The following is a 24041-nucleotide window of genomic DNA, read 5'->3' on the forward strand; positions in this document are numbered from 1 at the left end:
AATTGCTATTAAAAATATTAGTCACGATTATTTTTTGAGTTAATCGTGCGAGTTAACTGTGTTTAAATAGACAGCCCTACTATTTATTACTTCTTTTGCAGTGGTAAGTAGAAACTCCAAGCAGGGATTAGGGCGTCACAGCACTAGGCAGCATTCAAACCACAAAATTGCTTTCTGGAACATGGGCTCTCTCTTTCCTCCCCACACACATCCTTAGATTAACAGAGGAACTGTGAAGTATAGTAATTAAAACAATATTCATATGAATGGTGAGATTGTCAGGCCTAAGCTTTCGTTCTAGTTGAACAAATAAAAATATACTCTTATGAGACATTTAAGGAAAGGATATTTAATAAGACACCAGTCCTGCCTTCTTGGTTTCTTGACAATTCCCCACTGAAGTCAATAGGTGTTTTGAAATGCTTAAAGTAGGCAGGATGAGGGGGATTGATGTGGGGCAGAGGAAGGAACCCTCATCTCTCTCAGATGACTTTGGATACAGTGGCAAGCTTCAGAAAAAGAGGAGATTTGGTATTGTTTTAAGTCAATTCACTCCTTAGCTGAGGAAATGACGAGAGGGAAATTGTCCCCGTCTCAGGAACCATGTGGCACTCCAAGATAAGACAAACAGTTGCTAATTTGAGTCTAAAAGCAGGAAATGTGATACTTTTTATTTCCTTCTATGCAAGGAAAACAATGTGACTGGCTGCGTGAACCCATTTCTTCTCCTGCTGAACTGCAGACATATCAAAATCTAGTGCTTCATCACGGACATACCAATTTTGCATTTATTATTTTGGATGTTATGGATAAAAACAGTACTCATCTGGATAGTTCATGGCCGCCAAACTTTTGGGGTAAGATTTTTTTTTTTTTACTAGAGTATTATTAGTAGCAATTATAACACAAGTATGCCACCAATTACTTTGTAAAATGTCATGTTATCACCGGGGCAGATTTCTAGAATTATTACCACTGAAATAATTAATGGATTACTTATTCTTGTGGTGCCAATATTTTCCAAATGCTCCTTAATGAAGTGTCAGGATAGTTTCTTGAAAAATCCAAACAGTTGAGATCTAGCAAGTGGATTTTTGGATCAACTCTCACCCATGGTCGGATCTAAAATCCATTATTGAAGTCAATGAGACTTTGTCAATTGATTTCAATGGCTTGTTAAGCACCTAATCTCAGTAATTTAATGAAACTGCTCGTATAAGGAAAGCAAGCACGATTTGGCCCATTTTCAGATGAAAGGGATGTAGCAAAGACTAAAGGAAGTGCAATTTTTTGAATAATCGGGTTGTCTTTCCAAGCTGTGAAATAAGCTGAGAGCCTCACAAAATCAACTCGTCTTCACTGTCTCTCAGAATCTGACCTGTTCTTTGTCCATTGACTCTAATGTGCTATTGTTAAAACCTGGGAAAGGTTTCTTAACCAAAATATATTGGGTATAAGACAGGGGTATTAGTAATATCAAAATTCAGTAGGTAGAGTCACGCGCAAAAAAAAACAAACCACCAGCAGCAACCATGGAGAGCCCTTCACTCCAAAAAGTCCTAAAACTTGCCCTGATTTGCATTACACAAGTCACATACTGTTTATTTGCCTATTTTAGTCTTACCATCCCTTGTGATCTTTTCAGGAGTCCTTGCAATATGTAAACCTACAAAATTATATATGCTAAAAACAACAGAGGCCTGCTTTACTATGAGGATGCATTGGGAGTAAAGTGGGAGATAAGTTTATGGGACACATTTGCTGGAGTTCCTTTGTGTCACCTTGTGTGAGTAACAGACCTTTGAGTGCCATTCTCTGATTCTTGAATTGATACGTGCACTTTATAGGATGTGCTCTCCTTGTTTCGGGTACTGTCCTCTGGTATCTGAAGCAAAGATGACTGCCAGTTTTTAGAGTGAAACTGCATATTTTTGTAAAGTAGCTATTTCAGAACAGGAATGAAAGAGTGCTTTCATATAGCCGATACTTTGAGAATCCTTGAGTAAGAGGCACTACCTACCGTAAACCCCAATTTTTATTCCGTTCTTAGCCAAGTATCCAGAGCACTATATTTTCTCTCTAATGGAAAAATCCATCAGAAAGGCAAAGTTACATGAGACATAGTGAATTCATAATCAAGAGTTTCTAACTCAACAGGCACTGTGGTTTTCCAGCCAGAGGAGTCTGTGGACAAGGTCCTTCATCTGCAATAGGGGCTGGGCATCGGCTCTACTCCTGGGGACTAGTGCTGGCACTATGGCCCCCTTAGTAGCTGTATTGCTATTACTTTTCTGCTCACTTTTGGGTGCCTCCCAGGGCTTGCCAAACCTCTGATTGTTCCGTGCTCCTGGCTGACTGTACAGAGAAGCACCTGCAGAAGTTGCTATAATGCTGAGAGAGTCAGCATTCACTTCCATAAAAAATTTCTTGTGTTGTTGCTAAGGAATTGATATTGCATAGCACCACAATTCCCTCCACTTGGTGACACCCACACAGTAGATCAACTTCTCTGTGAACCAGCCAGTGTTCCCATTGAAGGGCTTCCATGGTTACAGAGAGAAGATAGAGATGCCTCTGGCTCAGTGCTTCTCTCCTCAATAGTTTTGGGACATAGCAGTGGGATTGGCACTTCTTCTTTTCTGCCATATCACGTGGGAACGGGTGGAATAGGAGAGGAGATCAAATGACACTGATTTTCAGGAGATGTCAGTTAAACTGAGGGTATAGCATAGCTGCTTTCAGCAAAGTCTGTCTTTAAGAATACATTTCACACTCTCTTTTCAAAGAAGCATATAGGATTGTGGGCACTAACAAATTACTTGGACCCAATCCTGCAGTAGTTTACACACAGTCTTAAATTTACTCTTGAGAGTCATCCAGTTGGTTTCAATGGGATAATAAATGGATAGACTTAAGTGTGTGTGTAATTGTTTGCTGATCAGGGACTTACTAGAGGTGGACAAAATTAAGTGCTGTAAAAACTGTTAGAACAATTCACCATCCTCATTAATCTATTGTCCAATAGCTAGTATCATACTCTGGAAATTATCTACAGGAATCCTGTTTTCTGGAACTCTTGAAGTTACCACTGTTAACTTGAGACTATAGCTCTTTTAGAAGTGATTTTAAGAATTTTAAAACAATGAACAAAGTCAAGTCTCCACTGCGAGACTTACTGTTTGTTTATATTTGAGCACACATTATTCTTTTCCAAACCAGTCCATGCCACAGTATATTATTAAAAGCCCACATGTTCACTCCCCACTAGGTTACCTCCTTCTGGTTATTCAGGGGATAAGCTTCATCCAGATCTGATGCCTCTTTCTGTCATTTGCTCTCACTGCTGCTCTTTTTGCTTTCTGGGACTCAGCACATTCTCTTTTCATGACTTGGCCCTCCAGGCAAGTCACTATTGGTGTTTCCCCTTTGGGGTATTAAAGTCCCACTAGATCAGCTATCTTTATGCCACTCCAGACAGTTTTCCAATCTAAGGCTAGGTCCTGGGCCTCTTTCCCAGTGGCTGTAAGATAAACTCAGGCCAACCCAGTACTCCAGGCTCCAATCCAGGGACCCTATATCTAGCAACTATGGTCTGCTTGCTTCCAGGACACCTTTCTACCTCTCTGCTCTATTTCCACCCCCATTTTTCCAGCCTAAACACTCTTCTTCCAGGAAGCAAGTGTGCTATTTAACTGTCTAACCCCAAACATCCTCCCTTCTCCCAGGAACTAAATACAGATGACTTCCCCTACAGCCCCCTTCTGGCCTCAGCTTGCTGGCTTTGCACAGGGCCAGCCTATACCTGCTCAGCTGAGCTTCATCTTCTGTTAGGGTTTGCCTGTCCAGACTAATTCTTCCCCAGGTGCAGCGTCTTAGTTTAATTAGCCCCTTTCCAGTTATCTTAAACTCTTCAGGTGGGGTGCGGAATGAGCACCGCATCACACCAGCTAAGCAAAGTTGTATAGATATATATGATAGAAGCAGCATATATGCACAGCTTGGTTTGAGTCATGTTATGCAAATTGAATTAGTGGTCTCAGTCCACTTCTGATTAGACAGCTGTCCACATAAAAAAAAAAACCCTTGAGAAATGACTCCCAAAACCCAATATACAGCACAAATACATGAATAAACTGTAAACGGAATAATTTTGTGGGAATAAAAATCATGAGTTTTTCTATTAAGTATAGAAAGATTTATTTTATCCTCCTTTCCTAGTGTACACTTCCATGAGTTTTGTAATAGATGTCATGGCCTTGTCACTAAACTTCCTCTATTTAATAGGGAAACCATAGCAAACATGTGATAGGATGTGATACCTTCTCTTTCTGTCACCTAGAGGTACTTAGCAAGGTTGTTGTAGCCTCTGGCAGCTCTGCTCCTTCCCTAGCCAATTCAAGAGATCTCAAGAGGTGCTTCCTGGTTGCAAGGAGGAATTATTTTTCCCACTTGGAAAGCAAGCATATGCCTGTCTCGGACAACTTGGCTGGACTAATCTGGCAAAGAAGAAACCTCCCCCTGTAGCCACTTATCTCTTTTTGATCCCATCTGTTTATAGAATCATAGGGTTAGAAGGGACTGAAAGGGTCATGTAGTCAAGGGCAGCTCTAGACATTTCGCAGCCCCAAGCAGGGCGGCATGCCGCAAGAGGCGCTCTGCCGGTCGCTGGTCCCGCGGCTTCGGTGGACCTCCTGCAGGCGTGTCTGCGGAGGGTCCGCTGGTCCCGCGGCTCCATTGAAGCTGCGTGGGACCAGCGAACCCTCCACAGGGACGCCTGTGGGAGGTCCACCGGAGCCATCTGCCGCCCTCCCGGTGACCAGCAGAATGCCCCCCACGGCATGCCGCCCCAAGCACACGCTTGGCGTGCTGGGGTCTGGAGCCGACCCTGCATGTAGTCTACCCCCTGCCAAGATTTTTTGTTGCCAATATACTCTCTCTAAGGGGAAATGGGAGTTAGGTGTGAAGATACAGTAGTACCAGTTTGTGTAAAGAAGGATCAGACTGCCAGTCTCGTCAGAATGGTGGCTACGGCCTCATAGATTTCACTGACATACTACTGATGGAGAAGAGTGCTGGCATGAAATGTTGTAGGATAATCTAATGTATCTGTGCATTTCTAGTGTGCTCACTAAATATGGCATCTTGGGAACAGGGTCTGGGGCATCTTCCTCCAGAACTCTTTTAGAAACTCGCTCTGAAAGCGAATAGTTGTTTGTCTCCCATTCCCCACTTTCTGAGTGAGTCTCCCACTCTTCCTACTGTGTCTCTCACTTCTCTTTTCATTGTCACTGCCTTTTAGGCACACTTTCACTTCCCCCATGCTCCTCCTACACTCTTTGCACTCCTCCATTCTACCCTTAGCAGTACAGCATAACAGTTCCAACAACTGCTGTGACAGTCTATATCCCTATGTCCACCCTTTTTACAAGACTATGATGGATTTTGTACAAACTATGCCTTGTGAGGTATCATTTGAAAACTCATAATGTGGTGATCATTACTGTCCTAGTAAAATATGTGTGGCAACATATTATTTACTGTATGGCTTGACGAAGACAGGCTCCAAGTTTAGAAAAGCAGGCCAGTTCCTCAGAGACAAAAGGCAAATTGATGCCTCAGCCAGGTGTCAACAAAATCAAATGGACTATCACCTGGATAAGCAGCCATTCTTTGGCAGGAAGAAGGGTGTGAGCAGTAATTTTACATCTTGGCAATGGAACAGATGGAAGTTCCTGTGAAAACAGACTGGCTGTCACCTGAACCCCAGCTGGAGATGATTCACAAAGAAGAGAATTGTTACAAAAATGGGGATCAAACTCCCCTGATTACCTCTTTTCCCTTGTCTTTATTCATGGCATCAACAATACTTGAAAGACAAAAGAAGCCTCATAGAACTTGGGGGAAGGGTCCTGGCTGAAAGGATTCCAGGCAGACTGCTGTAAACTTGTGGTGAGAGAGAGCCTTTGCTTTTAATTCACTTTAGCTTGTTCATTTAGCTATTAATTGTATTTTACCTTTAATTTTCTTATAACCAAATTCTGAGTTTTAAGCATCATTACTTTAATTTCTTAGTCTTTCTGTAGTTAATAAACTTGTTCTAGTGTTTTATCTAAGTCAGTGTGTTTGGATTGAAGTGTTTGGGAAACTCCACTTGAGATAACAAGTTTTGTGCATATCATTTTCTATTAATGAAATGATGGACTTTATATGAACTTGTATTGTCCAGGAGGGTGCTGGGCAGTACAAGATACACATTTCTGGGGGAAAGTCTGGGACTGGGAATTTGCTGGTGTTGCGCTGCAGTATAATTCAGGGGTGGCAGGCTGGCTGGCTGAGGCACTCTTGCAGTATAGCTGGGGGTAATTTACCTGGTGAAGGCTGTGTATGAGTAGGCCAGGAGTGGTTGCTCTCACAGCGAAGCATTGTAAATGGCACCCCAGGTTGAATAATTGAGGGTGTACAGCTGTCCAAGAATCCAGATTGTACCCTGGAGAATGTCACAGCTGCCTTACTATCTTGCTATAGTTACGGACATTGAAAACCAGAACCTTGGGTCCATGTGTGGTGCACATGGGGTGGGAGGGTAATGGTGGCTTTAACACATCGTTTTCTTACCTAGTCCCAGGGCTGTTCTGTGCTGGGCCAGATCGCTGGCACAACCTGAAAGGGCCATTGTTCTGGCAGCCCATGATCACTAGGGTGTATGATGGGCCAGACACAATTCCTGTGCCAGCAGATTGGAGGTGGGAGGGCAAAGCACAAAAACTCCCCACCACCTGAAGTTCTGTTATGCAGGGGCACTCCCCAAGAGGCCACCTAAGCCAGCTTTAGGGCAGCCTTGCATAGCTGGAGTGGAACAAAGCAGCTGCAACACACCCCACAATCAGGGCCTCAGACTCCATGTGCTGCGTCACCCTTAGTAGCCTTGTTTCCTGAAACAATATTACTGGTTTTCCTTTTTTAATCATTCCATGCTGGAACGGCTGTTTTTTTTAAATGGTGTTTTAATCAGTAGGGATGAGCCAAACCTGTCTCTGGGAAGGATGGGTTAATACCTCAATTGCAACTTTCCCTGCAATCATTTTCTTTCTGTCTCTTTTCTAGGACCCTTATTATAATGTGTAAAACCCAAAAATTAAAAGATGTTTCAGCAGTTTGACATATCACCCCACTTACCGCAGAGGGGTAACTTAACTCTAAGCACCTCTTTTTCCCCCTGCAGTTGCGGCCTCCTTCTGCAGAATCTTTGGGCTGGATTAAGACTGACTCCTGCCTAGATTTACAACTGGGATGTGGGAAAAGAGTGTAAAGAGCCTCTTCTGGCCTTGCACCTCCTGGGCAGGCATGAGACTCCTGCAATCTTTACAAACTCTTGTAGGTGGTAGCAACTCCATGGGACCAAAGTAGAGAGGAGAAGGGCTGTAGCCTTTCGGCAGAACTATCCAACCATGTTGTATCATCCCAAAGTACAATCCCTTCCAGAGCTCTCCCTGGGGCAGTAGGGCTCTCCACCTCTCCCATCATGAACTACTAGCTAGGAGCCATGATGGAGCCTTTTGTGTGCAACTGAAGATACAAAGATACTGATGGTACAAAAGGCACATATGCAGTAATTCTGATGCCTGGGTAAGCAGGTTATCAATATATAGTACATTGTGTGCAATGTGGATGAATTGATGTTGCTGTCTTTGTCTTAAAATTATTTATATTAATTGTTTTGCCATCTTTAATTGTCAACCTCACTGTGGTTTTTTTTTAAGTAATTACCATATATAAAATATAGATCAACTCAGTAAAGTGTTTATGTAAATATCAAGCCAAATTTAGCAACTGGATGTGGAGGAGTAAAGGTGGCAAAGCAAAGGGTGGTACTTCTAAGCAACATGGTGCGGGGGTGGTGGAGCAGGGAAGGGAATGGAAGGGAGAGATTTAGTGAGCTTGTAAGACCAGGAGTCAGAATATCCCTAAATTCTTCCTAGAACAATGTGTCTGCATCTCTCATAAACTGCCAATAGGAGCGTATAACCCCCCACACTGATCACACCCTCCCAACTGGCAGACTCTGCCCTTTTGGAGCTATGGATCACAAGCATGTGAGTTAGCCAGCCCGCCAGTTCTATCAAACAACAGATGGCTAAAAGTGTACCGTGTCAGCTACTATGTAGCTGTACTTGGAGAGGGTGATGAGGAGACACTCCTTCTTCCTCAGAGTGAACCTGTGCAATAGAGGACAGGATTTTATTCACTGATTGAATACTCTGAAATGTATTCAGATTCCTGGGTTAAGGAGCCCATTTTAGGGTGAAGTGTTAATTCTTATCATACCCAATGAGAGATTAGAAGTGCTGTCTTCTCTTGGGAATAACCAGAACTTGGTTCTATTTGGCTGCAGCCGGTAGAGACTTTCTATGGAAAGAATTACACTGTCAGACAGTGTTTCGTTAATAGCCATGGGTGGCATTTGGGGCACTGAAAGTTGTGGCAATTCAGAGTGCTGTAGAATAAAGATGAAGGATGATGCGATGGTTAGAGCCAAGCCTGAGACTTGGGAGACCTGCTCTTGCACAGACCTCCTGTGTGACCTTGGGCAAGTTACTTAGTCTCCTTGTGCCTCAGGTCTCTTTCTGTAAAATGGGGATAGTAGCAGTGCCCTACCACACAGAGGTGTTGTGCAGATAGATACATTACAGACTCTGAGATGCTCAAATACTATGCTAATTGGGGATACCTACAACAGAACACAGAACTGATAGACAAAGAGGCAGACTGATGTGTTTTTTTGGTGTGATCCCCTGGAAATACACAAAAATTGTGTAATTGCTTAACAATAAATTTATTTTAGGGACAGAAAGAAAACCTGTATATCACCAAAACTGAAACACTTAAACAGCATTATGAAGGAATCCTAGAGCGTGATTAGATAACTCCTTATATTTTTTTTCTCCACCTTATCAGCAATCTCAGATACAATGTGCCTCCAAGACCTTCCTCCAATTCCACAGGGAAATGTTGCACCGTGACATGCATTTGATAGTGATAAAAATTCTCCTTTTACTTAGCAAAAGATTTAATTTGTATGAGTAATTCTGTTTTTCTTATTACTGGAGCATAGTGACAATGTGTTTACATGGTGCATTTGTGGCAATTGGGATGACTCTGATTGCAAACTGGGTTTTGATTGTAAGCCCTTTTGGTTAGGAAGTGTGCATACAGTGCGAGCACAATGGGGCCTCCTTTGGGTCTCTTGGCACTACTGCAATATAAATGAATATAGTAATTGTAATCAATATAAACCTTGTCTAATGGAGACTGAAAGCACTGGAAAGGGTTTTTTTTTTCCTGAGGAAGGATCTAGAATGTGTGTATTCCCAGTGGTCTCAGTGTAACATTTGCAAGATGGCTTCTGGGCAAGATGGGTCTCTCTGGATGAAACGCCAATTTCCTGCTTTCTTTATTGGAGCTGATATAATTCAATGCAAACCCTTAAAGTATTGAGGCCCTTATCCTCAGGTACAGCTGAGGAGCGCACAGTACAGCTATTCACCATTGCACTCCCCAAGTGCTGGGCTGGCTGGCTGCTGATCTGATCAGGCATAAGCTAACAGCCTGAGGGCTGCCTAAAGATTCTGATATCCTGGCATCCCCTCGTACACTGGCTACCTCTCTCACACTGGTGAAAGTGAGGCGGGTTGGTGTTCTAGCTATTATACCAGCTCTACACCACTTGAGGGTCTTCCTCTTCCCATCTACATTGACTTTAGGGTGATCTGTACTGGTGGTATGGTGGGGTCAGTCATGTCCATCAGGATTGCACCAAAACATAGAAAGCAATCCAAATCACACAGATGGCAATATAACATTCAAAGACTTCAATCCTCAGTGCACCAAGAGAACTTCCAAACACATCTCAGTGAAAAACTGGCCATGTGCACACCTGGAAATGACAATACAAGTATTGAAGACTGGGAAGCCCTAAAACAGACCATCCATGAGGTTTGGGAGGAATCCATTGGCCTTGCTACCTGCCTCCAATACGACTGGTTTGACAACAACAACATTGAGATTATAGCCCCTTTGGACCAGAGAAAGAAGCTTTCTGTGACTGGCAAAACCAACCACTATCCAGTTAGAAGCAGAACATTTTCCATCAGTTCTAAGCTGAAGTTCAAAGGAGGATCTGAAAAATCAAAAACAAGTGGTGGGAGGACAAAGCAAAAGAATTCCAAACATTCGCTGACAAACATGATATGCAGAGCTTTTTTTGTGAGACAAAGACCCTGTACAGACCTAGCTCATGTGGCCTCACACCTCTGAGATCTGAAGATGTAGCACCTTTCTAAAAGATAACAAATCCATCAAAAAGCACTGGAAGGAACACTACCAAAAGCTTCTAAATCAATAATCAACTATGACTGATGACACCATAGACTCCATCCATCAGCTCCCAATCTGGGAAACTCTTGCCAACCCAAAAACAGCTGAGGAGGTCTGCAGAGCTATTAAACAAATGAAGAAGAATAAAGCACCAGGTCCTGATGGCATAACAGCTGAAAGTGGGGGAGAAACACTGACTAACAAGCTTCACTTGCTGCTCCTCAAAATCTGGCACACTGAAGAAATCCCTGCCGACTTATATAATGCTAACATTGTCGTCATTTTCAAAAAGGGGGACAGGGCTGATTGTGGCAACAATTGAGGCATTGCCCTCTCTCCATCGCTGGGAAGATTCTTGCTAGAATCTGACTGAATCGCCTGCTCCTTCTTGCAGAGGAAGTACTTCCAGAGTCCCAGTGCTGCTTCAGACCATCACGAGGCACCATCGACATGATTTTTGCAGCTAGCAGATCCATGAAAAATGTAAAGAACACCAGGAGCTCTATATGGCCTTTATCGATCTGACCAAAACCTTCGACTCTGTCAACCATGAGGCTCTGTGGAAAATCATGTCAAAGTTTGTCTGCCCAAGCAAATTTATCATCATTGTAAGACTCCTCCATGACCAGATGATTGCCTCCATCCTGTGCAGTGGCTCTACAGTGTGCACTGTGTGAGCATGCCTGATGTACGCATACCGCAACAACTGGTGTATGCCCAACTCAGCAAAGGAGAAAGGAAACTAGGCGGTCAAAAGAAACACTTTAAAGACACCTTCAAGATAAACATCAAGAGACGTGGCATCGACACCACACACTGGGAGACAGTATCCCAGGATAAGGATAATTGGCAAAGACTTGTCAGAGAGGGAACCTCCATCTTCGAGGAAAATCACCTGCCTCTGGTCGCAGGAAAATGCCAGAAAAGAAAGGAAAGACAACAGTCACGCAGCAATCGCGGCCCAACCCTGTCTTTCAACCATAGGCACTGACTCCGTGGATGCTCTGGGGCTCAAGCACCCACAGAAAAAAATAGTGGGTGCCCAGTGCCCAACAGTCAGAACTTGGGTGTGGAATGTGGTGTTTTCTGTGCTGCTAAAAACTTCTTCACTTGGGGCAGGAAGTTTGTTTATAAACAGAGACAGGGTGATTAAGATAACAAAAGGCTTGTCATTAAATTAAATTAAGGATCATTAGATGATCCTGAAAGGATTCCCAGGCACTCCAGTTAAAAGATAGGAAATAAAGAGTAGGAATAAATGGTCCATTTTCAGAATGGAGAGAAGTAAATAGAGGTGTCCCCCAAGGGGCCTATCTGGGCCCAGTGCTGTTCAACATATTTATAAATGATCTGCAAAAAGGGGTAAACAGCGAGGTAGCAAAGTTTGCAGATGATACAAAACTACTCAAGATAGTTAAGTCCAAAACAGGCTGCAAAGAGTTATAAAGGGATCTCACAAAACTGGGTGACTTGGCAACAAAATGGCAGATGAAATTCAATGTTAAATGCAAAGTAATACACATGGCAAAATATAATCCTAACTATACATACAAAATAATGGTGCCTAAATTAGCTGTTACCCATCAATAAAGATATCCTGGAGTCATTTGCGGTGGTCTGGAAGCACTATGTTTCCAAAGTACTGCAAATTCATAAGAATCCTTCTCACTGTGCCTGTATCATCCTGAACTGTGGAATACTCATTGGCCTTTTTCAGAAGACTTAAAAATTATCTCCAGCCGTCAATGGGATAGATGCAACTGAATAATGTAGCAGCCCTTAATGTGCATCAAAATAATACCAGGGAACCTAGATGTAAATAAGATTGCTGACAGTTTCATCCAGAAAGCTACAGTGAGACATAATGTCTTTAACTGGGATGTTAGTGAAGACAGCTTGTAGGTGATTGCAATGATCTTAATATACTGTAATTCATGATAATGTAATGTTGTAGTTCATAACAATTGAATCATTATTAAAATAGTAAAGACACCAACAATAAACACATTCAATAACTAGAATATGAAAGAAGTGTATAAATATGCTGAAAATAATCTCCCCCCAAAACTGACAGAGTGCCCCCCCCAACACACATCTCTTCCATAGCAACCACTGGTAAAAACAAAGGTAAGCGCCTTTGCTTCCAACACCACCTGCAATGTCTGCCAATAAGCCTCTTCAGTCACCAAAGGACCCATGAAGAATTAAACCTGTGAAGGAGCTCATCCTTGACCTCAAGGGCTTGCCACCACCGCTGACTGGTAGTATGACATAGAGTGGCTACAGGACAGACTGGGCCAGGGACCTTAGCTTTAAATCAGAGGGGATTAGGGCAATGGCCATATTATAATGGAGTACAAGTGACACAAGGTATAGCACTGTTATAATTGCCCCCACACTAAACTCTTTGAGACACTGCTTTCATTTCAAACATTTGTTCTTGTTTAGGCTGACACTACTAGATGTAAATGAAAGGCAGTTCGAAAACGGAAATAGTGCTCAGTCAGAGCTTGATCTGCAAAGGGATTTAGATGCCTAACTGCCAGATTAGTGCCCACATCCAAAATTTAGACCCTCAAAAACTCTGCCCAGCAGCTGCCTAACCCTGTAGGTCCCTAAATTCCCTAGTCACCTACATTTATGCCTGTAAAGTCTGATAGATGCCTACATTTCTGCTAGTGGGATGCACAAAGCCAACTAAATTCTGTCATTACTGAGCGCTTAAGCCCTGGTGAGATCCTCAAACTAAGCATTCCCTTGCCGATCTCACCTATGGGGCCTAATCCAGTAGGCATGCTCACAGGCTGCCTAAGAGCAGGCTTATCAGATTGGGCTTTACACAAAATACAGCTGCTAGTAAATCTGCTTCTTCTTCTTTATAACCCAGGACGTAAGAGATGTGAGTTCAAGTCCTCACTTCGTGTGATTCAGTGCAGGGACTTAAACCTACATTTCCCAGCTCCCAGATGAGTGCCCTACCTATTGGGATATTGGGCATTCAGGAGTGGGCCTTTTGTTTAAGCTGTTTCACTTTGCAGGAAATGTTTAACTGTTCTTTAGAGGACTGGAATGACTCCATAGCTCTAACCACTGGGCTATAGTCAGGGATGAAAGTAATTTAAAGGATTTACCAGTATGCCGGACTCCTGAGCAGGGGATGGGGCCTCAACCAGAAGGGGTGGTGTCTTTAGAGCCCCAGGCACTTTAAACTGAGATTTAAAGGGCCTGGGGCTCCAGCTGCCACAAATGCAGCAGAGCCCACAGCCCTTTAAATCACTGCCTATGCCTCCTGGCCACCTCTGCTACCCGGGGGTTCTGGCAGCAATTAAAAGGGCCCAGGCATTTAGTTGCTGCTCCAAATTAGGCAGAGGGAGGACTTGAACCTAGGTCATACACAACAGCAGTGAAGGCCCTGACCAGCAGGCTATAAGTGGGGCAACAGCAGCACACCTCCTCCTAACCTTTTTTGCAAGAAAGGACTGACTTGGCTTAGGTGCTGAGTTCCAGGCGTGGGTTCACAGCTGTGAATTCCAAGTGAAGATAGGTGCCTCCTTTCTGGCCTGGACTTCCTGCCCCCTTGGCATTTCCAACTATCTAGATTAGGTGACTCCTCACTTATTACATTAGTTTTTGTGAATCCCTTGTTTAGCCACCTACCTGTTCCCAGAGGGAGAGGGATAGCTCAGTGGTTTGAACATTGGCCTGCTAAACCCAGGGTTGTGAGCTCAATCCCTGAGGTAGTTATTTAGGGATCTGAGGCAAAAATCTGTCTGGGGATTGGCCCTGCTTTAAGCAGGGGGTTGGACTAGAAGGCCTCCTGTGGTCCCTTCCAACCCTGATATTCTATGATTAAATCTATATAGGGAGCCTGGATGCCTAATTTAGGGCTGAGGATTCCTCTGCTGGCAAGGGGCCTACAGTTAGGTATTGCAGTGCTGAACTTTTTGGTCCCCTGCTCCTACAATATTTGTGGTGATGGCAGCTATATATAGTGCCATTCCTTTGGCAAACCAACAGCAGTGATTCTCATCTCTCTGTAGAGCCTGAGGTTTTTTTCCTCCCACAAATTTATTAGAAATATTCATGTACCTGAAGACTAAAAGATGGGATTTATTTTTATGATATATTTTAAAAGGGAGCCATTGTTCCTCTTCCCAGCCACTTTTCCAGCATGTCAAGTGTCTGTACTCACCTGCAATATTTGAGAGTGAGGGATTTGTAAGTAGTTTGTCAATCAGATATCTTATGTCTTTGACAGCATTGCTGCAGGATGTCTCTCTGGCTGCTGTTTTTGTTGTCTTTCTATGTTACTAAGGAGCACCTGAAGCAGTTTGGTATTCACCCATGCACTGTGTGTGCCAATTTTGCAACCCACCCAACAACTGCAGGAAGCTGAGACTTCCTCCCAATTTGATCATGAGTATGAGTAGAGGTCATAATTTGAAAGGAGGCACCATTTCCTTGGGAGGGACAGTGGTGTGTCAGCTGTTATTGTGTTTTGTTTTCTAGCTAGCTCCTTCATTACTGTATGTCAAATATAGACTATTATCATTTATATGAACTTCAGTAAATATAAAACTAAAACACTAATGCACTCGCTTCTGATGAGTCTTATTTAGACCAGTTTTAGACTGGTGTAACTGCACTGATGTCATTATCAGAGGGCTGCTGAGGATGGAGATTTTGCAGAGAAGACACCAAATGGATCCTTGGTATAATTCAGATGAAGTCACTGATGAATGTTGGGATCCACACAGGCAAGCAGATAAAACAAATCACAAGCTACACAGGTGCAAACCCACTGGAGAGAGAAATTGTGTACATTTTACTGGGAACTTAGTTTCCCTTTGTCATTCTTCTGCTAAACCTGAGGTAAACATTACAGTGGCTGTAGCTGGGTGAAAACAACACACCCTGTAATGGTGATGGGGCATGATCTTATGCCTGTGTGCTGTCCCTGCAGGCTATGTATGTTGCCTTCTGCTAACTGCTACCTTCCTGATTCTTTTGCTCTCATGGCTCAACCATTCCACTGGAGGAACACAGAGCAAGTGTAGTGGTAGGGGGGAGAAAGGCCAAGAAAAATTGCTTAATAATATTACTTAAGTTAATCAAATATATTTTATACTATATTTGCCAAAAAAAGTGTGCACCAGTTACTGTGCTGCTTAGTCCCACAACTGATAGCTCCCCAAAGGATCATGGATTTTTCTCATTTGAGAAAAGATTCCAAACCCTGGAAGTAGTTTTAGGAGAAGGTCAAGGACTCAGTCAGTGTTTGAATGTGTCTGCACCAGTAGCAACACAAGGAAACAATCTTTCTTTGTGCTCTCTTCTCTGGAGGATAAATTACATGCAAGTGAATTCTAGATTTAGGGATCACATGTCAAAATCCAGCAGGACCCAGTATCAGATCTGACCAGCATGTCATGGGGCCAAGAACTGTTCTTCAGCTAGTCTTGTTACTGAGCCCTCATTTTAAAGCCTTTTGAAGAATAATACTTTGTTACCAAGTGGCTTCCATCTGATTACCTCGGGGTACTTTAATGTTAAAGTGCACGAAACAAAGTGTTCCTCCTATAGTCACAAATGTAGCGTCAGTCTTCCTGTGAGCTATGTATTATTATTACAAGTGTTATTGTCCTCATTTTCCAGATGAATAAGCTGCAGCATGGAGAGGCAGGGGGACTTGCCCACAATTACAAAAGAAATGTGTAAGAGCCCTAAATAGAACTAAGTTGCTTGGGTCACAGTCTTGTGCTTTACAAGACTATCCTTCCACACATAACTCAGTCTTATGCCCCGTAACTAGGGGTGGAGGGAGGAAGTGAAAGAAGTTCAGTGTCATACGGAACAAGATTTAGTACTGACTCATTGTATTTTCCTCACTCTATATAGCAGAATTTTAACTTCTTGCATGAGTCTAATTTAAACTATTGACTATAGAGATTCTGGTAGCCATATTATAGCTAAGGTTGCAACCAGTGCTCCATTATAAGATCCACAATCAGCCTCCTATTGACTCTTCAAAAACAAACAACCACCTTTACCATTTCTAAATGCAAAAAGCTAACTCTTACTTCTGAAAATCTGAGAAGATGCCTTGCCAATTACTACTGGATAAAAACTTAGCATTATATTCTCAAAATGGCATGCACAAAAAAAGAAGATGTAATTTTTAATTTCCCTGCTACACTAAATTTAACACTAGTGGCTGGAAATCAGATATTATGATGGTGATGAGAGTGTTATGAGAATCTGTATAGATTAGACTAGGGTTCTCTCCATGTTACCAGCCTGAAATCAATATTCAACAAAATGCACTAACTGCTAAAAAAATGAGGCAATCTCCAAGTGAAAACAAGAAATACAGAGAGGGGAAAGAATGGAGGGAAATGGGACAATCTGAACAAGTAATAGAGAATATAAGTTGATTCATTAAGGAAACACATGGGATATTTTTGAACTGGTGATGCAGAAGTTAAATCCATCAGCAGAATTCTCTCCACTGACCTTGGCAGCATTTCAGTGGTAACAGATTTCTACTTAATGAGGGACTGTTTTTGAGAAATTTTTCTAATGCTTTAGGTTCCAACAGGATGTCCTTCAGCATCAGGCAGACAATAAAAATATTATAGAATTGCATGTGTTAATATTGAGGACCTTTTTAAAAGTATCACATACACTCAAGTCCTTACATTAAGCTGAAGATCTGCATCTTTGATCCAATACTGTACATTTTCTTTATTGTAATGTGCTGCTAACTACAATGTATTCCATTAAAGAAATCCCTCTTCATTTGTGAAGTCTCCATTTTAACCACAATATTAAATATCAAAATTGTGAATAATTTTACTGTCAGGTTTTATATGATATTCTTATTAGCTAAGTAGTTACTACAATAAAAGGTTATGCAATATTGCACTGTGGAATTATGTTCACTGTATCAGTACATTCAATTGGTTTAAGTTCTTTAGAAGTGCATGCTACTCCAACTCTGTTTTAACAAGATAGACAGTAATGCTGTGCTAGAGGCTCGTGCGCTGCACATATGAGCAGATGAAAACCATATGTTGCTATTTCAGCAGTATTTAGGAAAATAGGCAGAAGCCCTGAAGTAACAGTTTCTACAACTGCCTTCACACAGGATTCTTTAGAAGAGCCAGTTACTGCTTTGCTTAATTCTTTACATGACTGTGCTGATGTCAGGAAATAAACACGTTGATCTTAGATGTTTCCTCTTGGTCATTAGAATTACTCTGTCGTTATTATCTCTTTCAATGCTGGTCACTAGTGAAATCAAGTGAGCTCTCACTTGGTTTTTATGATTTTCATATGGCATCTTAAACTTTTCTTTTCAGCTTTTTATCAAGAACAAAGGCTGGTAATGTAGACACAAAGCAAGTTTACTGCTCCAATCCTAAAATAGAGTTTAATGCAAACATTCACAAATCCCTTGTAAACAATACTTCACAAAGTTTGTTTGAACATTCCCCTTCACATGACCATTCCAAACTCTGAGCAGAATACTAACCCAAGAGTCTGCACCAGAGAGGTCAGAATCCTCCTGAGTTTCTAGCAATTACCAAACAGAGCATTGGCCATGGTGCTCTCCATCTTCTGAATGTTTGCTGTGAGTACTTCTAGCACAACAACATCTAAACTTTTATCTATTGCTCTATTTTCATCAGTGTAGATTGCCAGCAGAGGGCAATCTTGTTTCTAGGTAGGTAGCTTGGTTATGAAATTTAAACCACTGTACTTTCTGTTCATGAGCACTGTTCTCTTGATGGCAAACATAATAACTACACCTCAGAGACTCATGATTTTCCTATTATTGATTCAGTTTGGCTAATTATTTCCAGAAGCTTCTAGAAACCCTTCAGGTAGAAGAGTGTTAAATAGCTGCCTACTTAACCCAGCACCAGCCAGGCCTGCTGTGTAAGCCTCCACAACATCTGTTTGTTTTCCCAATGTCCCAATTACCTGAATCAGTCTGTGCTGCAGACAATCACTTCTGTTCTTTTCACCATTACCACACTGTGACCTTTCCCAACATTTGCCATGACAAAGATCACAGCTGGTTCATTCTGTCAACCCACTGATTCACCCAGGCTACTGAATCAGGGATTTGTTACAAACAGTCAGAGGGTTGTTTGGTCCTGGCAATCAGTGATAAAGATGAGGGAATAGAATAATTCTAAACACTTGTCAGTTATAGAGATGTTGTTTTGGCAAACTACACACAACAACAATACTGTGTGCCACATGGGTTGGCTTATTGATCTGAGCTCAAGAATCTTGCTGGGCTTTTTAGAAGCAAAGTCCAAACCCTAGCAGGTTCAACTCCTTATCTCATAAGTGCTAGGAAATTTTATTTAGTTTATTTGCTTGTGATCTTGCATGAATCAGACTGCAGAATGAACTACAGCTGATGACTTGAGAAGAGACTGGTTTATCGTGGCAGAATAATCACAATCCTCACAGTTTCTCTATTCCAATTATTTAAGAGTTTGCTGATTGGATGGAGGTGCAATTCATCTTTTGTCCACTAGTCCATATTCTACTTAAATTTCCATCACCTGCTCAAATATGGCTTTCCATATCACAGATTATTTCATTTAGCATTAAGGCAAAATTGTGATGAAGAAAACCATTTGGCTGGCTTGCAGTCTGGAAGTCTGCATGCCTGAGATGGAAAACACCTGATCAACCATTGTTTCCAGCTTTAAAACACTGTATTTTGTGGATTGGGCAGTTGGGAAAAAATGAATCTCCAAATAGCATTCATGCGTTGGGTTGAATCAAGTTTTGTCTCATCAGCACATGCTGATCTACTGTCCCAGCACAAGGGAGGAAATGCTTGCAGGAACATGAAAGGGAGAGATGTGAAAAAGGGAAGGGACAAAAATGATCCTTCTTCATTGTACAACAGATGCTTGCGATGCATCCTCCTTTAACCCAACCAAAGTCAGGCACCTTGAATATGTCATGTTCTGTGCATGAATCTGCTAGAGCCTCCAGAAAGCAGAATTTGCTTGTCTGATACATAGCACTTCATTTATTTGTTATATGTTCTATGCAGCTGCTGTGAGATTTCAGTGGGGGAAGGGAATCACTCCCAATTATTGTGGAGAAATAGAGGCTTGCCCTAGCATGAATAAATCCTTCTCCACAGGAGGCTGTGCACTTGAATTCAGAGCAAGGACTCTCCTGTCTGATGCTAAGTTAATGTTCCCAAACAAAACCCTTTGTCAAATTTCAAATAGGTTACTAAATCATTCTCCTTTTTAATAAAACAGTAATAAAAGAGTGTGGTGTCCCAAAATCTTAGAGTAGATTGCAGTATCGGGGACCGATCCAAACGCCATTGAAATCAGTAGGGATCTTTCAACTGACTTCAATGGTCTTTAATAAGGTGCTTTAGTCATAGTCCACAGTAAGGAGTTGTCTCATCCCGGGGGGAGTTCTGGATGTTTCACGTTGCCAGGTAATAATGTGAGTGGACTCCAAGTTTGAAAAGCTAACCTGGCTCTTTATTCATAGGTGCTGGAACACAGGGTGTTTGTGGTTGCGGGGAGGAGGCTGGCTGGCTGGCAAAGGTTTTCATTATATATAGGGTTAAGTCAGTTATTTTTGTCAAGGTCCAGATTTCTTGATCAAAGTATAGTTAAGGTCCAGACTTCAGAGAAAACAATTAAATTATAATAATGCTAATAAATATATAAAAATATTTTGGGGTCTATTAAAAAACATCTGGCAGGCCAGAGTTGGCCCACAATCTGTCTATTGACTACCCTGGGTTTACAGTTTGGTTCAATGGCTCTCCGCACGCTCACTATACAAAGTGTTCTAGCACCCCGTCTTTATTAAAGCTACTGTTTACAAAGGTGCTGCAAGTATTTGCAGCATGTGCACACTGACTGATTAATTTGTTCCTTTCCAAACTCTTTCCTCCTGTGGCCCATGCTCCAACTTCCAAGTTCCCTGCAGGCTGCTACACTGAGAAGCATCTTGCACACCTGCTACTACATCTTTTTGTAGGGTACTACGTATTCTCCCATTTAGAGGGTCAGTTCAACTTGCTAGCAGAGTGGGGTTAGTCATGGGCCCAGCTCTACTGTGCCACCCTTGGCAGAGCAGTGTTTTACCTGGAAGTAAAGGGATGGAGCAAACCCCACAGTCCTCTGAGCCCAGGGAATGGAATTCTGCCTTGGATCTTGAATGAGACATAAAGCAAAGGGTAGATGTTGAGAGGTGGATAGGGATAATCTCTAGTCCTTAACTGAAAATTTGGAAATTCACTGTCAAGGCTACCCATGTATGTCAATCACCAATAACTTATAGTTACTTTTAAAATTTACTATTTGAAACTGAAGCCTTTCAAATGAAACCTTTGTTCATCCTCTTGGTGTGGTACATGTTATGTTCATGGCATGCACATAGAAAGGTTAAATAAAAACATATTTTTGAAAGGTTGCACTGCAACTATTTTATTTCTTAGAATCTAGAGCCCTATCAACAGAGGAACCAAAAACAGAAACACAAAACAGGCTGCTCCCCAAACAGAGAGGCACAACTCATCCCATCTTAGGGCTGGTCCACACTACGGGAGGAAATCGATCTTAGATATGCAACTTCAGTATCTTTAATCCTTATTGATATTGCCATATCAAATTCATTTTCTAGACTGAATAGTCTGTATGGTAAATAAAGCAACCTTGCTGTTTATTTTCTGTGTTTTAGGTCAGATGATAATAGCCTTCTCAGTGTCCATGGTGATTGGATTGGTGATTGGAGGGATAATCTGGGCTTTGTTTACTTGCCTGTCCCGTCGCAGAGCCAGCGCACACATTTCACAGTGGAGCTCGTCAATCTCTAGCCGCCGTTCCAGACCTTCTTCTCAGGGCCATGCTGCCAACAGGACTGGATTCTACCGGAACAACAGCTGCGAACGCCGTAGCAATCTCAGCCTGGCCAGCCTCACCTTCCAGCGGCAAGCCTCCCTGGAGCAAGCCAACTCCTTCCCAAGAAAGTCAAGCTTCCGAGCCTCCACCTTCCACCCCTTTTTGCAATGCCCTCCGCTCCCTGTGGAAACTAACAGTCAGCTGATTACTCTGTCTCCCACCAGCACCACCACTACCCTTGTGGGGAACACCACCAACAGCTTAACTCGTCCTGAATTCCACTGGTCCAACAACAGCCTCCGCATCTGTCATTCAACACAAACACCTCCTCCTGCCTATGAAACCATCATTAAAGCTTTTCCAGACTCTTGAACTGGAGTCTTCCTTTATTTCTTTAAAAGGAGGACTCTGTTGTCTGAAGCAGATTTTCTGTATGCTCTGAAGGCCTCTGGGAAGCTCCCTGGTGCTGCGGCATGCCGCAGGCAAACAAAAGAGACATGTGCAGATGACGTTGATTTGCTAGGGCAAGGTGTGGTATCCTGCAGCCGCAAGGATCTTACCCTCCCCCACCCCCAACTTAACTGGTCTGCAGTGTAATTCTGTATCTATATTATACCTTTAATTTGTAATCACTGTAAGGCTTTTAGTTTAGAAGAAAGAGAAACTTCTGCAGTCTACAAAACTGGCAACTTAAATGAAGAAACAAACCACATTAGGAACCGTCTGTTGATAATTGCTTACTATTTTCCTGCAAAGTTCACTCATTCATTGTGTTTGTTAGAAATCCTGTTTTTGAACATTTGTCTGTGAGTCTTGCATTTTCATTAGATACTTTCCTTCATCTTCATTCTGGGTTGCTTCTATGCCTCCTGAACCACAGGGTTTCCTATAGCTCAGGAATCCCTTGGCAGAAGTAGAGTTTAAAGTGATTTTAGTGTCACAGTCTTGTGGCAGGTACCAGGGCCCCTGTTTTGATATTCGTAGGGGGCTCCAAATGACCACTGCCAGTCCTGTTTACAACAAATTCCCAAAAATATAGCAAAAAAGAAGTATCCCAAAATGTGTGCAATGGGAGAAATGTCTAACCAACTGAAAAAAGAATAACTCTATAAAAGGACTTCATCCTGCAACCTAGCAGGGATCACATTTTATTACCCTATAAGGTTACAAGGATACTAGTCTTGGTCCCCAAGATAAACAACATGAATGGCAACTATTTTTTATTTGAGCTTCCTGTTTCTGTATGGGAACACTCATTTCCTTTCTTTAAATTGTTTCTCAGTTTGTACCAGGGTTTTATCCTTCCTGGTGTGTAGTACAGTGAAATCCTGCATTTTGCTAAACGAAAATTTCTTAGACATCTAGGGTGAAATCCTGGCCTGACCAAATTTAATATCAAAATTCCCATTGACTCCAGGATTTCAACCCTTTCATCTATAATTATGACACTGCTTTTGAGTATGAAGATGCTTAGGACAGATTAATGCCCATTTTGGACTGTCAGACCTGTAGAGCTATAATAACATACTGGCCAACTGGCTCAGAGGTGACCAATTACACTCAAATGTGAGAAGTCAAAGCTTTGAAGCAACAGAGATAGCACAGACACATGGATCTGCAATGGGAGCTGGTTCATTTCTAAGGTGGTGCATTTGAACACAAAGAAGGGCATTTCAGTTTAGAGAGTACCACCTGCTGTGCCAGGCCAGATTAAGGCTCCTGTGGGTCTGGGGCTAATAGATTTTGTGGGGCCCCTGTATACAAGTCTTTTTCCTGGGAAGGAGTTTGGTGCAGGAGGGGGCTGGAGCAGGGGATTGGGGTGTGTAACCGGGCATCACTCACCCCCGCGGCACCTCCTGCTGGTTACTTCTGGGAATTAGCTCTTCCAGCTCCAGAGCGCCCTCCTCTGCTGCAGGCCAGTGATCTGCCTTGGTTCCTGTTACAAGCCCCGGGTCCCTCCCTGGACCTCGGTGCCCCTTTTATGTGAGGTTCTGCCCCCTGGCAGCAACCCCTTTTCCTTAGGGGTTCCCCTCCCTGGGAACACCCCACCCTCTATCCCCACTATGCCTCAGTGTAGGCTACTGCCAGTCATTGTCTAGCCCCACGGCCTGGAGCAGACTGCAGTATCAGCCACTCATCATTAGCAAAGGGGATTGGACCTGCTGCCTTGGCCTACCCCTGGGTTGCACCCTACAACCCCAGTACCTCCTGGCCTAATTCTAGGCCACAGCCTGGGGTTTTCCAGGCAGGAGCTCCCCAGCCTTTCCCCAGCACTGCTTCACCCTAGGTACCTGCTCTGGTTCTCAGCAGCCAGGCCCTTCTCCCTCTACAGGCAGAGGAAGACTTCTGGACTCCTGGCTTCTCTGCCCTTATGCAAGGGCCTGTTGCTCAGTTTGAGGCGTGGCCCCTGCAGCTGCCACTTCCCCAATCAGCCCAGCCTAAAAGGCTGCTTTCTCCAGCCCCCAGCCCTTATTCAGGGCTGTTTTAACCCCTTTCGGGCAGGAGCAGAGACCCACTCTGCTACAGGTGCCAGAGGAGGTGTGGGGTCTGAGAGGGAGTTTGGGTGCAGGAGGGGATTCTGATCTGGGGCAGGGGGATCGGGTGGAGGTGAGGTTGCGAAGTGCAGGCTCCATCCGGAAGGTGCTTACCACAGGCAGCTCCCGGCCGGCGGTGCAGCAGGGCTCAGGCTGCCTGTCATAGCCCAGTGCCACTCCCGGAAGGGGCTGGCTGCTAGCACATCTCTGCATGCCCCTTGGGGGG

At 43.0% G+C, this 24041-nt stretch overlaps 2 protein-coding genes across 4 annotated transcripts in view; both read left to right on the plus strand.

Moving 5' to 3' along the window:
- Positions 1–742: 742 nt before the first annotated feature.
- VIP (vasoactive intestinal peptide) overlaps positions 743–24041 on the plus strand; it is a 52625-nt gene continuing 29326 nt past the window's right edge. For all 3 annotated transcript variants that reach the window (XM_030556597.1, XM_030556598.1, XM_030556602.1), the window contains exon 1: positions 743–857. In XM_030556597.1, the coding sequence (XP_030412457.1) occupies positions 838–857 (20 nt within the window). In that variant the 5' untranslated portion in view covers positions 743–837. The remainder of the gene's footprint in view (positions 858–24041) is intronic.
- MYCT1 (MYC target 1) lies at positions 1756–23200 on the plus strand. Its single transcript, XM_030556604.1, has 2 exons — positions 1756–1786; positions 21121–23200. Exon 2 carries the CDS (start codon positions 21126–21128, stop codon positions 21651–21653), a length of 528 nt encoding a protein of 175 aa, XP_030412464.1. The 5' UTR covers positions 1756–1786; positions 21121–21125; the 3' UTR covers positions 21654–23200.

This window comes from Gopherus evgoodei, chromosome 3, assembly GCF_007399415.2.
Source record: "Gopherus evgoodei ecotype Sinaloan lineage chromosome 3, rGopEvg1_v1.p, whole genome shotgun sequence".
NCBI classification, from domain to species: domain Eukaryota; kingdom Metazoa; phylum Chordata; order Testudines; family Testudinidae; genus Gopherus; species Gopherus evgoodei.